The sequence below is a fragment of the Carlito syrichta genome, unplaced genomic scaffold (assembly GCF_000164805.1).
Source record: "Carlito syrichta isolate Samal-C Ts95f unplaced genomic scaffold, Tarsius_syrichta-2.0.1 Scaffold314365, whole genome shotgun sequence".
Taxonomy (NCBI): Eukaryota; Metazoa; Chordata; class Mammalia; order Primates; family Tarsiidae; genus Carlito; species Carlito syrichta.
Genome location: NW_007258461.1, coordinates 207,682 through 221,946, shown reverse-complemented (window position 1 = coordinate 221,946; position 14,265 = coordinate 207,682). Strand labels below are relative to the sequence as shown.

At 62.0% G+C, this 14,265-nt stretch overlaps 1 protein-coding gene across 1 annotated transcript; it reads right to left on the bottom strand.

The window, feature by feature from the left end:
- Positions 1–13,834, bottom strand: HCFC1 (host cell factor C1). Its single transcript, XM_021719300.1, has 22 exons — positions 13,491–13,834; positions 12,817–12,923; positions 11,534–11,713; positions 11,105–11,464; positions 10,682–10,842; positions 9,925–10,122; positions 9,454–9,678; positions 9,190–9,294; positions 8,765–8,984; positions 8,327–8,469; positions 8,055–8,193; positions 7,663–7,883; positions 5,566–7,054; positions 4,935–5,098; positions 3,866–4,442; positions 3,171–3,491; positions 2,848–2,966; positions 2,623–2,760; positions 2,116–2,301; positions 1,130–1,430; positions 463–526; positions 1–295 (listed from the first exon to the last, which is right to left on the bottom strand). Exons 1-22 carry the CDS (start codon positions 13,832–13,834, stop codon positions 256–258), a joined length of 5,802 nt encoding a protein of 1,933 aa, XP_021574975.1. The 3' UTR covers positions 1–255.
- Between the last annotated feature and the right edge of the window lie 431 nt (positions 13,835–14,265).

Sequence of the window (14,265 nt, the reverse complement as noted above, 5' to 3'; positions counted from 1 at the left end):
GCGGGGAGAACAGGGACATTCCCCTCTCGCGCTGCCTCTCCAACCTGCCTCTGCTTCCTCCGACAGCAAGAGTCAAATGTGCTTTCTTTCGATTATTTTTAACACAGAGAACGGGGGAGAGGGCATGAGCAGCAGCCAGTGGCTGAGGGTCAAGTGCGAATGCTGGATGCCAGGGTAGGTGGGAAGGGCGGGCCCTGGCGGGTGGTTCCTGAAGCAGGGGGTCTGGAGAAGAATCCGAGTGCTGGCCAGCTCCTCTCACTGGCCGTCTGCCTTCGATTTCTTTGGAGCGGATTTCCTTGGGAGGCGGGAAAGGGAGAGTCGGTGCGGGCGCTCCAGACACTGCAGGCACCAGCGGCGCACAACGCGGCACGGGGCCAGCGAAGCCCTCCGATGCTCTGCTGAGAGGCTGAGCCCTGCTCCTCCCACCCCCAGCCTTGGGTTTGCGAGGGGCTTCCTGCTTACATTTCCGGAGAGGACATGGGCCGCTTGCTGGCCGGCTTGGTGCCAGAACTGTCTTTACTGGTTTCTGAAAGGAACGAGGGAGATGGGTGAGCACAGGGAAACCCAAGTAGGGAGCGGCAGGGAACACACGCTTGCCTGCCCGCCCCGTAGTCTCAGGCCCCACAGCGGCCTATGGCTCGCGCCCATGGTCACTCCTGGGGCGCAGGACAGCACGCCATGCCCCGATCTTCCCTGGTGCAGCTCTCAAACCCTCTCGGCTCAGCCCCCGCTCCTCACCGTCTTTCCTGGTCCTCATCCTCAGCCCTGCCAGCCACGGGGAACAGGAGCACCGCCTGGCCAGAGGAGGGCACGCCGCGACCTCGGCATGTGCCTCCCATTCAGGACCCGGTACACGCAGTTCTCGCCTGGAACTGTTTTCGCACCCCCACCCCCAGCACCTCAAGAAAGTCTTCCCTGCACCCGCAGGCTGGGCAAAGTGAAACGCCAGAGCCCAGATGGGAGCTGGGTCTCCTGCCATGCTCCACGGCCACCCCCGTGAAAGCCGTGTGGGTGGACCAAGGAGGCAGGGGAGACAGAAAAGACGGCAGGCGACGCCCATTCCTCCTGCTGTGCGTGGCTCCAGTGCCTTCCACAGAAGCTGCCCGAGCCCTGTGACCATGACACTCACCTTGTAACCACCTCACTTGGGTGGCTGGGCCATAGCCCTTCTCATTGCGGGCAGCGATGCGGAAAATGATGGCGGGCTTGGTGGTGTAGTCGATGTGGGCGTTGGACAGGCTGGAGGACTGCACGAGGCAGGAGGGGCTGGGCCCGCAGTACACCCGCATGAAGGCCAGCTGGGCTGGGGTCGAACTCTTGGGCTCGCCGCCGGCCTGGGAGCTCTGGATGGCCAGGTACACGGAGTACTCGATGATCTTCCCAGAGGTCACGGAGGGCGGCTCCCAGGTGAGGTGGGCACCATCCGGACTCTAGAAGCAAACGGGCAGTCAAGCTTTGTCTCCTTCAGCCACTGTGGCCGTAAGCCCGTCCCGCCTGTCCCGGTAACAGAGAGGGCCAGAAGCTTCCAGATCTGATCGCTCATGCTTCACACCGCCATTTTTTCCTGACACACTAGCACTTCACACTGGAGTTCAGAGATCTTCTCCCAAGTGGAAAAAATACAGCGAACTGGACCTCAAAGCACACCCTTTGCCACCCATGGTATGACTTGTCACTTGGCCTCTCAGTGCCTCCGTTTCTGCATCTGCAAAACAGAACTAACCACAGCAGCCAAATGTCTTTGGGAGGTTTTCAGGATTAGCTAGAACATCAAATTGGACAGTATAAGGCCTGGTACATGGCGGATGCTTGCTCACCATCAGCTGCCAGGTTACAGACGAAACTGGGGCTGGGGAACGGGAAGAAACTTGCCGTTGCGCCCCGGCGCAGGTGGCAGAGCCAGGACCAAAAGCAGAGTTCCCGAAACTGCCCACCAGACAGCACCCTGTTCCCTGAAGCCAGGTCCAGCTGCCTTCCCACAGCCCGGGGGTCCTTGCGAGTCGCCCCGTCTGGCCCTGCTCCTGCCAGCCCCTCGGCACAGACACGGAGCCATGTGCACATAGCTGAGGCTTGCTCTGATACCAGGGACAGAGGGCCACCCGCAGAGAGACTCACTTTGCTGATCTTGATGGCACAAGGTGCCCCTGGGAAGCCAGGCAGGCACGTCTTGAAGGCCGAGATCTCACTGAAGGGCCCCCGGCCACAGGCGTTGATCCCGGCGACGCGAAACTTGTAGGCCGTGCCAGGCTGCAGTTCTTGCTTCTTCAGCTGGTTATAGTCGGGGACGGTGCCCGAGTCATCCTGGGGAAAGAGGACGGGAGGACAACAGGAGAGCAGAGAGAGAAGAAAGCGGCGTGAACCTGGCAGTCTTCCACGGTGGCAATGTGGCAGGCCCGCAGGGACCACAGGGTGCAGGGCAGAGGTCAGCGGCAGCTGCTTCCCAGCCCGGAGGGCCAGGCCCTGTCCGAAAGGCCCCGACGCTCTCACTCCTTTTCCACTACACTTCAGGGGGAGGGCCTCTGCCTGGCTGTCCTCAGGTCAGCGGGTCACTCATCTTGGCCCAGAGATTGAGGGCTTTCTGAGATCCACCCACCCTAGGCCATCAGCTCCTGGGACACTTACGTCTGATGGGACAGCGTCATCTGGCGGCAGGAAATAGTGTGTCACCATTACATTGGTGCCCTTAATGACTCCCACATCGAACCACTGGTTCTCCTTCTTCACAGGAGCTTTGCTGGGCGGGGGTGGCAGCTCGGGTTTCTGGGAGGCGAACGGGGCAATCAGGTCCTTGGCCCTCAGGTCTTGGAGGTGGTGCCTCCCCCAGGACACCCGCCACGCCTGACTCACCACACCCAGGGACTCGATGCCATTGGCTACCTCTGTCAGGGTGGCCGCTGCTTGCAGCTTCGCCGGGCTGGCCACCACAACTGGCTGGGGGGCCACGAAGGTGTTGGATGGAGCCAGGCCTGGAAGAAAAAATTGTCGATGGAAAAAGCCCCGGAGGCAGGGCTCCCGCACAAGGCCTGGGCCTCCCGGCACCCCGTCCTGCCCTCGTCTGCCTGGATCTGCCCGGATCTGCCCGCCACCCCCCGGCCACTCTAGCACTCATCCGCCCCAGCTGAGACGCTCCTCAGGGACAGGGCTCAAGGCCAAGAAAGGGCCCTGCTTACTCTCAGTGGCCGTCGAGGGCAGCAAGGCCACGGTGCTGGGGACGGCGCTGGCCAGCTCGTTGAGGCAGTTGCTGTCTATGGTCGGGTCATTGAGGCTGTCGGCGGGGGCCAGGGCCTCGGTGGGCAGGTGGTGGTGCTGGGCCTGAGCCTGTGCCTCCTGCAGCTGCTGCTGCTGCTGCACCAGGGCGGCCAGCTCCTGCTGTGTGAGCACGATGGGGATGGTGGTGGCCTGGCCCTCCTGGGCCTCGGCCGACAGGTGCCCGAGCTCCGCCTGCGTCACGGCCGCCGCCGCCTCCGATGTGTCCATGGGCTCCCCAGTGCCTGCTCCAGGTGGGGAGATGCACTACTCAGAAGGCAGGCCGGCAAGCCGACCCCGGCAGACAGACGGGGTCCCGACGGAGGCCTGCCGAGCCTGCCCTGGAGACCCGGCTTCCCTGACACCTTCTACCCTGCCCAGGCCCACTCCATCCTGGCTGCTAAGCCCAGCCCACTCACCCGCAGCGGTCCTCCCCACCACCCAGCCTGACTGGGCCCACTGTGCGCGCCTTCCCCTGTCCCATCTGCCTGTGCCACCCTCGCAGAAATGGGCCTCCTCTTCTCTGGCTGTCTCTGCTGCCTGCCACTTCAGCACTCCGCCTAGGCTGTCACTCCTCCCAAGGCCTGTCTTCCCCTCGGGGATCCCGGCTGGCACCTACCCATGACGGCCTGCTGGGCGGCCTGGAGCACTGCCTGGATGGCCAGGGCCTGGGCCTCCTCTGTGGCTGCGGCCTGGGCAGCTGCCTCCGCGGCAGCAGTCACTGCCAGTTCCTCAGGAGTGAGCCCTGTTACCATGAGGGTGGTGGTGCCTGCCTGGGCCTCAGCCATCAGCTCTTGGGGAAGTGACAACTGGTCTACTTCAGACTGTGTGGGCGGGGGTGGCTGGACCACCACAGTGGCCACTACCGCTGAGCTGGTGGGCTCCTGGCCTGAAGACGGGTCCCCTGTGCTGCTGAGATCCACGGCGGCCTGGAGCTCAGTGTTCTGGGGGGCTGACAGGACCTCGGCGGACTCCCCCATCAGGGGTGTGGACGCAGGCTGCAGGAGTTGCCGTGGTGGCAGCTGCTGGCGAGGCCCCGGTGAGGCCTGGAGCTCCTCTGGGGGCTGCAGGATGTCAACAGCAGAGAAGGGCATGTCAGAAGTTTCTGTGTTGCCTATGGTCACTGTTATCGTGGCCGGGATGGGGACTTCAGTAGTCAGAGCCCCTGGGGTAGTCTCAGTCATTGATGAGATCTTCTAGAAAGGGAGAGAAGCCCCCGTCAGAGGGGAGGAGAGAGGCCAGAACCGGGCAGCGGGGCTGAGAAACAAGACAGCCTTCATCTTTTCCTGCGGACCCAAGTTTCCACTCTTCAAGGGCCAGCTCAACCCCATGTTCAATGGGAAGTGGGGGGCAGGAGTTCTCTGGGCAGCATGAGGTATAGCAAGAGGGGGAGAGGCCTGTGAGACCCATGGTTGGGACAAAGGGGGCACTCCGACCCCTGCCACCTCCCTTTTCTGAGCCGTGGTGAAGTGGCACACGATGGAAAGCCACAGGAATAAAAGCACCCAGAGACTCAGGGGGATCAGATGCCTGCCCTGGCCCTCAGGCATGAGGCTGTCCTTTTATGGTCTGGAAAAGGGACCAGGAGCGGCACTGTGCCCGGTACAAGAGTGCCACCTGGTGTCCAATGCTGGAACAGCATGGGCCACGGGCACAGAGAAGGGAAGAGGGCCCCTCTGGGCTCTTACCGGAACGGAGGGGCCCGGGACCGGCGTGGACTGTGTCACAGTGGTCACAGCCCGCGTCAGTGTAGAGGACACGGTTGTTGTGATGGCACTGGAGCTGGTGATGTTCACATTATCGCCCTGGGTGCTCTCCACCTCTCCCTGATCGCCGGCAGCAGGTGGGGGGTCTGTGGAGTGACAGTTAAGAGGCTGGTGAGCAGGAGCACCAAGGCCTCCTCCTGGCTTTGCCACCACCAGCTCCCACTATCCTCAAGCGGAGGATCAGAGCAGCGGCCAGAGTCTCCCAGAGACCCCACGCGTGTGTGACACAGCCAGGACACCCCAGCCCACCCCACTGGTAGACTGGGTGCCAAAGACTCTATTAGATTCTGGACAGATCTCTTTGCCACCTTCCTTCTCCTTCTTTTGAGATGGCATCTCGCTCTGTCGCCCAGGCTGGAGCGCAGAGGCACGACCACAGCTCACTGGAGCCTCTAACTCCTAGGCTCGAGCAATCCTCCCAACTCAGCCTCCCGCGTAGCTGGCACTACAGACAATGTGGCAGCCATGCCTGGCTTTCTGCCATCGTTTCTTCCATCCTCTCAGCCCTGGGGCCTAGGAGACCACGAATGCCAGGCTGGCCGTCTTCACTCACCTTGGTTTGAGCTCATGTTGGAGGTGACAGTGGTGGCCGTGTGTGTGGTGCCTGTCTCATGGGTCTCACAGGGGGGGTTGGAGCACACCCTCTGTGTTGGGAAAGAGGCCAGCAGCGTGTTGCTGGCCTGAGCAGCGACGCTGGATGGCGCTGCAACATCTAAGCCGGGCTCCAGGGTCCTGTGCGAGGGCGTGGCGTCGGGGATCAGGGACCCCATGCTGACCGACATGGTGGTGCCGGTGGAAGTGGTCTGGTGTGTCTCACAGGGGCGGCCAGCAGGGGCCTGCTGCCCGCCCTCGGGCTGGCCTGCACCCCCATTTGAAGTGGCGGTAGTGGGCGTGTGGGTGGTGCCTGTCTCGTGGGTCTCACAGGGCGGGTTGGAGCACACCCGCTGGGCGCTGCTCGCATTCGAGGTAGTGGCGGTGTTGGTGGTGCCCGTCTCGTGGGTCTCACACGGCGGGTTGGAGCAGACTTGGGTGATGGCGGCTGAAGGGCACAGCAGGGCCTCCAGGGCTGTCACAGTCACTGTGCTGCCGGGCGGGCTGCTCTGGAGGCTCTCGTACGCAGGCGCAGAGGCCCCGTGTGCCGCGCCGGGCTCCCCAGCGCCCATGGTGGTGCTGCTGGTTGTGTAGGTGTGATGTGTCTCCAGCTGGCACCCCGTGGGCCCGTCCTTGTTGCCGGGGCCGCTCAGCCCGACTTTGCTGCTTAGAGGAGCCAACTGCACAAAAGCAGCGCTGTGGCCCACAGCCTCCCGTGTCACGCTTGGCCCGAGGAGCGGGTTGGCCGAGCATGGGGTACCGGTGGCCATCACAGTCATGGTAGTGCTGGTTGCGCTGGTCTGGCGGGTTTGGCACTGGGGCTTCGAACCCTGGGCTGCCTCCGTGGCCCCAGCTGCCACACTGATCCGGACCACGGCAGGGGTGCTGGTGGCACAGGCCCGGCGGGCATCTCGCTGCTGGTTGGCGCTGACACTCGACATGGCTGTAGTGGCAGTGTTGGTGGTGCCTGTCTCATGGGTCTCGCAGGGCGGGTTCGAGCAGCCATGCTGCCCAGCCATGTTGGAGGTGGCGGTGGTGGCGGTGTTGGTGGTGCCTGTCTCGTGGGTCTCGCAGGGCGGGTTCGAGCAGACTCGGACCACGCTGCCATTCTGCTGCCCCGCCGATGTCACAAGAGAAGCGGCTGCCTCCTGTCTGTCGCAGACAAACTGCACTTGGGTGGGCTGGGGATGTCCCCCAAGATTGGCCACGACAGTGGTGGTGGCTGTGTTGGTGGTGCCTGTCTCGTGGGTCTCGCAGGGTGGGTTGGAGCACACCAGCGTGACAGTGCCAGGCTGCACGTCACCCTGGCCTGAGTCGGCGATGGTGACTGTGGCTGTGGGCTGCTCTGTAGTAGGAGAAGCCAGAATGGACACAGGGAGGTCGTGCACAGGCTGGGCCTCCACGCCGCTGGGTGCTGTGATCAGCGTCACCTGGGTAGGCTGGGAGACAGGCTAGGGAGACACAACATCAGAAGAGTTAGTGCCACGATTCTGTCTGTCCCTCCCACTGTCCTGCCTTGTCACCCTCTCAAGGTGAGACCACCGACTCTGCCCTTAAAGAGCCCTGGCCGACGTAAGACCCACTTGCCCTCTGCGCCCAAGACACTGATTTGCTCAGACAGCAGTGAAGAGACAATGCTTTGCCTGAAAGGTAACTGGGATGGGGGAGGAGGCCATGGGGACAGGCCAAGGCGAGGGCAGGAGCAGGGCTGGAGCCAAGCCCTTGGTCGGGGAATGAACTCCTGCAAGAGGCTTAGAGGCTGTGCCAGCGGCTTCACGACTTCCAGGAATGCAGCTCAAGAAAACGTGTAAAGAGAAGGACATGACACGTTCAGGAAGCAGAACTGCTGCATCCTCTGCTAAGAGCAAGGGTCTTGTGTTCAAACACCAGACACGGCCACACTGTGGCATCTCGCCACGATGCGCTGGGAGACAGGGGACGACACGATGACAGTGACAACATCCCAGGCGAGAAAAACCCACTGCAGCTGCACCCAGCAGCAGAATGCCACCCAGAAGGGGTAGCTGGGGGGGTGGCGCGGCTGTGCCCTCAGCCCTACCTGCATGGTGATGGTAGGGGTCGTGAGCCCACCGGCCGCTGTCAGCGTGGTCTGTGCAGCTGACACCGTGATGGCAGTGGGGTTGATCACTTGGCTTGAGAGGGTGGCGATGGTGCCCAAGGTGGTGATGGGCGTGGCCAGGGATGCACTGGTGCTGTGGCCCCCAGCTCCGGCGAGGCTGGTGGAGACCGTGCCCGTCACTGTGCCGAGGGTCGTGACACCTGAAGGAAAGGAGGCAGAGTTAGGACAAGGCCGTCACCACTTCCTTCCCAGCAGCTCCTCCTCCAGGGCGGAAGGCTTCGGGGAGAGCACCCGCCATCCTCCCTGAGCCGGGAACAGGACCACAGGGCTGGAAGTCAGTCCTGCCGAGGCGCTGGCCTGCGGGTACACACCTGTGGTGCCCTTCACAACCAACGTGGTGACAGCTGGCTTGACAGCGGAGACAGTGACGGGGGTGACCAGGCGAACGCCCCCCATGGGCACGGTGCGGAGGATGGTGCCTGGCTGTCCAGGGGCCCCCTTTAGTACCACCTGGAACACCAGAGGAAAGTGCCGCCATCGTCACTGCCACGTTGGGGGACAGTGCTGCCCCTCCCCGGCCCGTCAAGGGGACTGTGGGACCTGCTGGGGTGGACTGGGCTGAGAGCGCGCCAGGGCGCCTCACCTGGGTCACTCCTTGCTGTCCATGGCCAGTGGCAATCTTGGGGACAGCAGTGATGATCTTGGCAGGCGCTCCCGTTCCTGAAGTCATAACCTTGGTGGTGATGATGGTGATTGGAGACTTGATGCCGGGACTGCTGGTCACACCTGGATGGGAAGGCAGCTGTGAGGGCTTCTCGCGTCTCCTGTGTCCCCCAAGCCCCTGGATTACAGCGAAGTCCTGCAGACCCAGCTACAGCCCTGCCACCTTCCTACAAATCTCACAAACTGCAGGGAAGGCGGGAGGGGGTGAAAAGAGGGCGACAGAACAAAAACAGGGAGTGCGCTGGAACCTGGCCGCCAGGCCCCCTGTGCTTCCGTCTCCTGGCCGTGACTCGCCAGCCAGGCCCTTCAGACACCCGTGCGTCGGGGAGGCCCCTGCCTGTGGCGGGGAGGCCCCTACCTGTGGCACCCGCCTGGGTGATGATGGCTGACATGGGGATGGTCTTGATGATGGTCGTCGTGCCGGGCTTGGTGGTACTGGGGGACACACTGCTGATGCCCAGGATAGTGGGCTTGGTTCCCGCCCCACTGGCCTGCGTGGTGGTGATGATGGTGGTGGGCTTGCCATCTGCCGAGGTCACTAGCTTCAGGATTGTTCCCGCGGGCAGGGGCCCTTTGGTCTGAAAGGGATAAGTGGGCGGAGAGCGGGCTCAGCCACCACAGAGGGCAGTGTGGCCTGGCGCCCTCCACCAGCACCCAGCCTTTCTGAGACACATGTGCTCTGGGACCTCCCGTGGGGAGGGACATAAGCTCTCCCTGCGGCCCAGCACCAGTGTTGCGTATGTGGCGGCCTGGAGACTGCTTCTGGAGGGACCGAGCGCTCACCTGGATGATCTGAGTCACAGGGCCCGTAGACGCCTGGCCTGTGACTGCTGAAGTCTGAACTGGTTTGGTCTGGACCACTGACATCACTTTGCCCAGATTGGAAATCTAAAAAGGAAAGGATGGAGCCGGGAGTGATCCAGAAACCAAACAAGGGCACTGCCCGGGCTGGGACTCCCCTGGAGCAGGCCCAGGGCAGCAAGTCAACACTGGCAGTCGTCACAGCCTGGCAGCTGTCACATGCAGCGGGTGGCACCTGTCACTCACCAGAGCACTGCCTCCTGGGACAGAGATGGGGCTCTTCACCAGGGTGATGGTCTTGGTGACCCCACCCACCACTGTGGTCACCACCTGGGCTTGTTGGGCCACTGTCACGGTCCCAGATTTGTGCACCGTGATAATAGGGCGGGTAGACGTATTGGTGGCAGAGGAGACAGATGTCCCCACCTGGGCGGCTGCAGTCTTCAGCATGCGAGTGGCCGGGTTGCTCACCTGGAGGGGGAGAAACAAGTGACGGGCGAGGTACAGAGAAAGGCCTGGCTGCCAGCCGAGGTGTCCATGGTGGGCCCACGGCTCCAGCCACGACATCCACCTTCCTTCCCCTCTTAGACTGAGGAACACCACGCCCTTAATGGACACAGCAAGCACTGAAACCCGGGGTGGGGGTGGGGGTGAAGGTGCAGCCAGAAGCCCCGGACCCCGAGGCTGCTGGCTCCCAAACGCCCAGAAGATGCTCACCATGACCGGAGAGGAGGCCACTTTCACAGTGGCTGGAAGGGTGGTAGTGCCAGGTGTCACAGCCACGGTCTTCACGATGGTGGTGCCCGCTGGGACACTCAGTACCGTGGGTGCTGAGGAAGGAGGAATCTTCTGGGTGGCAGCGGCTGCGGCTGCCAGTGCAGCCATCCCGCTCATCTGTGGACTGCTGCCGATCACCTGTGGCGGGGACAGGGCACAGGAGTCCACAGCAAGCACCGCCTTCCTCCCTGCTCTGTGGACCTTGCCAGACCCCACCAGGGGCTCAGCCCTGCTCCAGGGAGCCTCTGTCCTGCCGGCATCTCTCGGCTTTTCCTACTGCTATACCCTGTGCTTGGCCCCGAACACGGAGGTCTCCTACCACCCACCAGGCACTCAACCCCAGCAGCAGGAGTTGGCCGCGAGCTCTGGGGCTTTCTGAGACCAGAGTCAGGTACAGTACATTTCTCATGGGCCTGGGTCAAATCCAGCCAGTCGGATGCTCGCCTCAGGCTTTAAGACAAGAAGGCCCGTGCTTAAAACACCCGCAGGATCAGACGGTGGGTTCGGCCCTTTTGCGGAACTGACTTATTAACTCTTGCTCTGACCCTGCCAGAGAGGCCTCCTCATCAGCACCGCATGGAGGGAGAAGGTGCAGGAAGCATGGTACCAAAGCCAGGCGAGATCCGAACCCTGTGTCGGTACAGGAAGGTCTGCCCAGCCCAGCCCAGCCCAGCCCAGCCCAGCGACCGCTCCTCACCGTGCCCTGGGCACTCTGTGTCGGCACAACCATTCGCACACCAGCAGGCAGGGAGGTCACAGTGACAGGGGCTTTCCCAGCCTGGCTGGCAGGTCGCATGGTGACCAACGGAGTTCCTGTTGTAGCCTGAGGACCGGTCACTTTGAGAACAGCAGGGACACCTGATGAGTAAAGGGGTCAGCCGTCAGCCAGTCCCTGCCCACACACCATCCCCAGCCCCTCTGCCGAGTTTAGCACATGGACATGAACTGCTCCTTCTGACCTGCTGTGCTTTAAGCTGGCCTCCTCTCTGCGCCCTCGCGTGATCGCTCCCGTGGGCAGTCTGAGCTCCCCCCGCCACCCCATGTCCTCAGCATTGGGCCTGCGGTCTGTTCAGCAGCCCCAACCAGGCCCAGAACATCCGAGGCAGACCCCCTGGCTCACCTTGAGTCCTGGCCGCAGTGGGCACGGAAATGGAGCTGCCGGGCACCGTTGGCAAGACCTGGATGGTGGTGGTGGTTGGGGGTGCAGCGGCAGCCTGGGGCAGGAGCGTGATGCCTACTTGTGTCAGTGGCTGCACAGCAGGTGCGGCTGCTGCTGGGGCAGGGCTCTTGGGAGGGTTGGCAGGCACCGACGGGACTGGATTGGGTGTGGGGGAGGTGGCAGTAGCAGCCGTGGCAGGAATGTCGTATTTCTGGAGCTGCAGAAGGTAACTGTCGGCTGTTGTCACTGCCCCCCAGCTCACCTCCAGGGAGTTGGTGTTGGCTCGTACCAGCTGCACCCGGGCCGGGGATGGTGGCTTTTCTGTTAGAGAATGCAGCTGATGAGAAGGGGGGGAGGCTCCGGGGCGGGGACGGTGGAACGGTCCCTTACCTGTCTCCAGGTACCAGAGGTCCTTGCAGCAGACCTGGTTGTTCCAGGCCTTGCGGTAGCCATCACGCCCACTCCAGATGTACAGGCGGGTATTGATGGCAACTGCACAGTGGCCAGCTCGAGCTCGGGGAATGTTGTCCTCCAGTGTATCCATTAGGATGGTTTCCCAGGCCATGGTATCTAGGGGAGGGCAGATGATAGCAGTCAGCAGGGAAGGTCAAGGAAACCCACTGCCCCCAGGTATCCCTGTCCTTCTGTCGTCAGGGACAGAGAATTTAAGCCCGTAAGTTGTCAGGTTGTGAAGTTCAAAACAAAAAAACAAATGCCAACTTGGTATGGCAAAATGCACCATAAGAAATAAAAGTATAAGCCAGAAATGACAAACTAGAAAAACAACGCAAAACGCAAAGCCAGACGTTTGACTCCTTGGTATGTCAAATGATACAAGCCACAGAAAGAGGTGGGCCAAGGGAACACAGTCTACGGAAAACGTAGGAGGATCTTAGGAAACACACACATCGTCGCTCAGGAGAAAACAAATGTACACCGAAACTACAGGGCGCCTAGCAGCTTGGTTTCTGCACCCACCGCAGTGGGGCTCGAGGTGAGTGGGCGCAGGGGCCTGGCCCCCGGGACAAGCTTGGGAAGGGCAGCCTGCCTGCGTGGCGACGGCCGGTTTCGGAAACGCAGGTACCGCCTCTGCGGGGCGCGCGGCAGCATCTGACAGCAACTCTATTTCCACGTTTTTGCCCTCAGAATACACTCCCGCCCGGGTGGAAATGGTCCAAAGACTCACAGAACAGCATCTGTACAAGTTACAGCGCCACGACAGCAAGTCAACAGCACCAGGCCGCTGCTGGGCAAGGACACAAACGACCTCTGAGATACAGCAAAGGAAAGGGCCAGGTGTGGTGCTGTGCGTGCCAGGCAGCCACTGCTGCTGTGTGTAAAGGGACCTACGACCATGCTTGTTTATGACAATGAGCCCGCAGAGTGGACCAGAACCACCCACGCGGCTGCCTCTGAGGACAGGGACGGGGGCAGCGCTGCGCTGCACGTGCTTGTGTACTTCTGGACGTTGGACCACATGTATGAAGAGCCTATTCAAAGTGTTCACAGGAGCAGCACTCCAGAGCACTCTGCCCACTGAATACCTCTGGTGGATTCTAGAAAGAGCTGTGGGCCCAGCTTCACTCTCTGCACACCCCACAAACTCTCAGGGCTGAGGAGGGTCAGCCTCCTGCAGCCTCCCGCAGGCCACTCGGAGCCCGAGGAGGCCATACCCAGGTTGAGACAAGCCAGCGTGTTGGTACACTTCCACTCCTTCTCGTGTGTGGCCACTTTGACGTCATCCATGACGAGAGGCACCCAGCCACCAAACACGTACATTCTGGGAGGGGGGAGGGAAGAGTGGGAGAGGATTGTAGACGAGGTACCAAGCTAGAGGCCACCTCTGCTACCCCCGTTCTCGGGCTCAGTCCTCCGGCTCGCCCCAGAACGCACGAAGCCTTCTGACGTGGCCTTCTCCTGCTGGTGGCTCAGCCCTCACAAGAACTGTGTCACCTCTACCATCTGCAACCACCACTCAGCTCGTCTAAAGCTCACCTTCACGGCCATCATGCCCAGATTCCCTTTAGGACCTGGCATTCACAGACACCTAGTTGCTGGCGTAAAGGATCTAGAACGGTATGAAGCCCTCTGACGGGGCAGAGCCTCATGGGCCAGGAAGGGTCTCAGGCTGGGCTTGTGTGTGGCTCCCTCCACGCTTGCTTCTGTCTCTCGGTCCCCCAGGGTCACAACAGAAAAACAGGGCTGTGACCGCAAGCCCCACTGGAAAGCAGCACCCTTGGGGCCCAGGGCTGTCAGAACGAAATCGAATGAGGACCCTTTCGGGACGGCTCAGGCTCGGGGAATGGCAGTGCCAGGCTTGAGAAAAGTGCGCACAACGGCCACTCACTTATTTCCTATGGTCGTGGCCGAGTGAAGACTGCGGGGAAGAGGCGCCACACCGCTGAGACTGGGCTTGTTCCACGTCAGAGTCTCTGTGAAGAGACAGGTAGACAAAGAAGGGTTACCTGCGCTGGTCAGACCCAGGACCCTTCCCGGACCCGGGCAAGGCTCGGGAAAGTGGGTTCTGAACCGATGTGGGATTCGGCCGGCCTCCCCCAGCCCGCGGCAGGCCCTCTGAGCATTGCCCTGGTAGCCAGATTTCGGTGTTTCTCGGGTGGTTCTCACCCTCCTAGCAATATGCCTCTTCAGATGGGCCCTAAGTGCCTGCTCTGTGCCAGAGCTGCTGCCCATGCTGGAGCAAGAAGGCGAGCTGGCCCGAGCTCCCTGTGAAACTCCTCCATCCCACGCCACTCCAGGCTCCAGACCTTTCAGGAGTGGCACTGGGAATTTGTTTCACACGCAACTGCTTCTTTGGAGTTGCCGGCTCTGATCTGTGGGACAACACAGCCGCTGCTCTCCCCAGCCGGGCAGCCCTCCCGAGATCTGCACTTGGCAATCTCTTCCAAATGCTCCAGGTGCCGCCGCCCAGTTCCCAAGCAGCCCGAGGGCCTGCCGGTTTGACAACGGCCAGTCATCCCGCGGCCGCCAGACCAGGATGCACTGGCCACACAGCCTGACCGCCGGCAGGTCAAGGGGGACCGACGCCGCCCGGCCCGAGAGCGTTCTCCTCAGGAAGGGTCTCGCTCTTTCTGGTTCTCTCGTGAGCGGGCCGGCGCAGGGCA

Coding starts and splice junctions, on each gene's coding strand:
- HCFC1 (XM_021719300.1), bottom strand. CDS start 13,834: ATGGGCAGCAGCTCTGGCACAGAGCAGGCACTTAGGGCCCATCTGAAG. Junction 8,194..8,326: donor GACAGCAAGGAGTGACCCAG/GTGAGGCGCCCT, acceptor CTGGTGTTCCAG/GTGGTACTAAAGGGGGCCCC. Junction 527..1,129: donor CCAAGTGAGGTGGTTACAAG/GTGAGTGTCATG, acceptor CGTTCCTTTCAG/AAACCAGTAAAGACAGTTCT.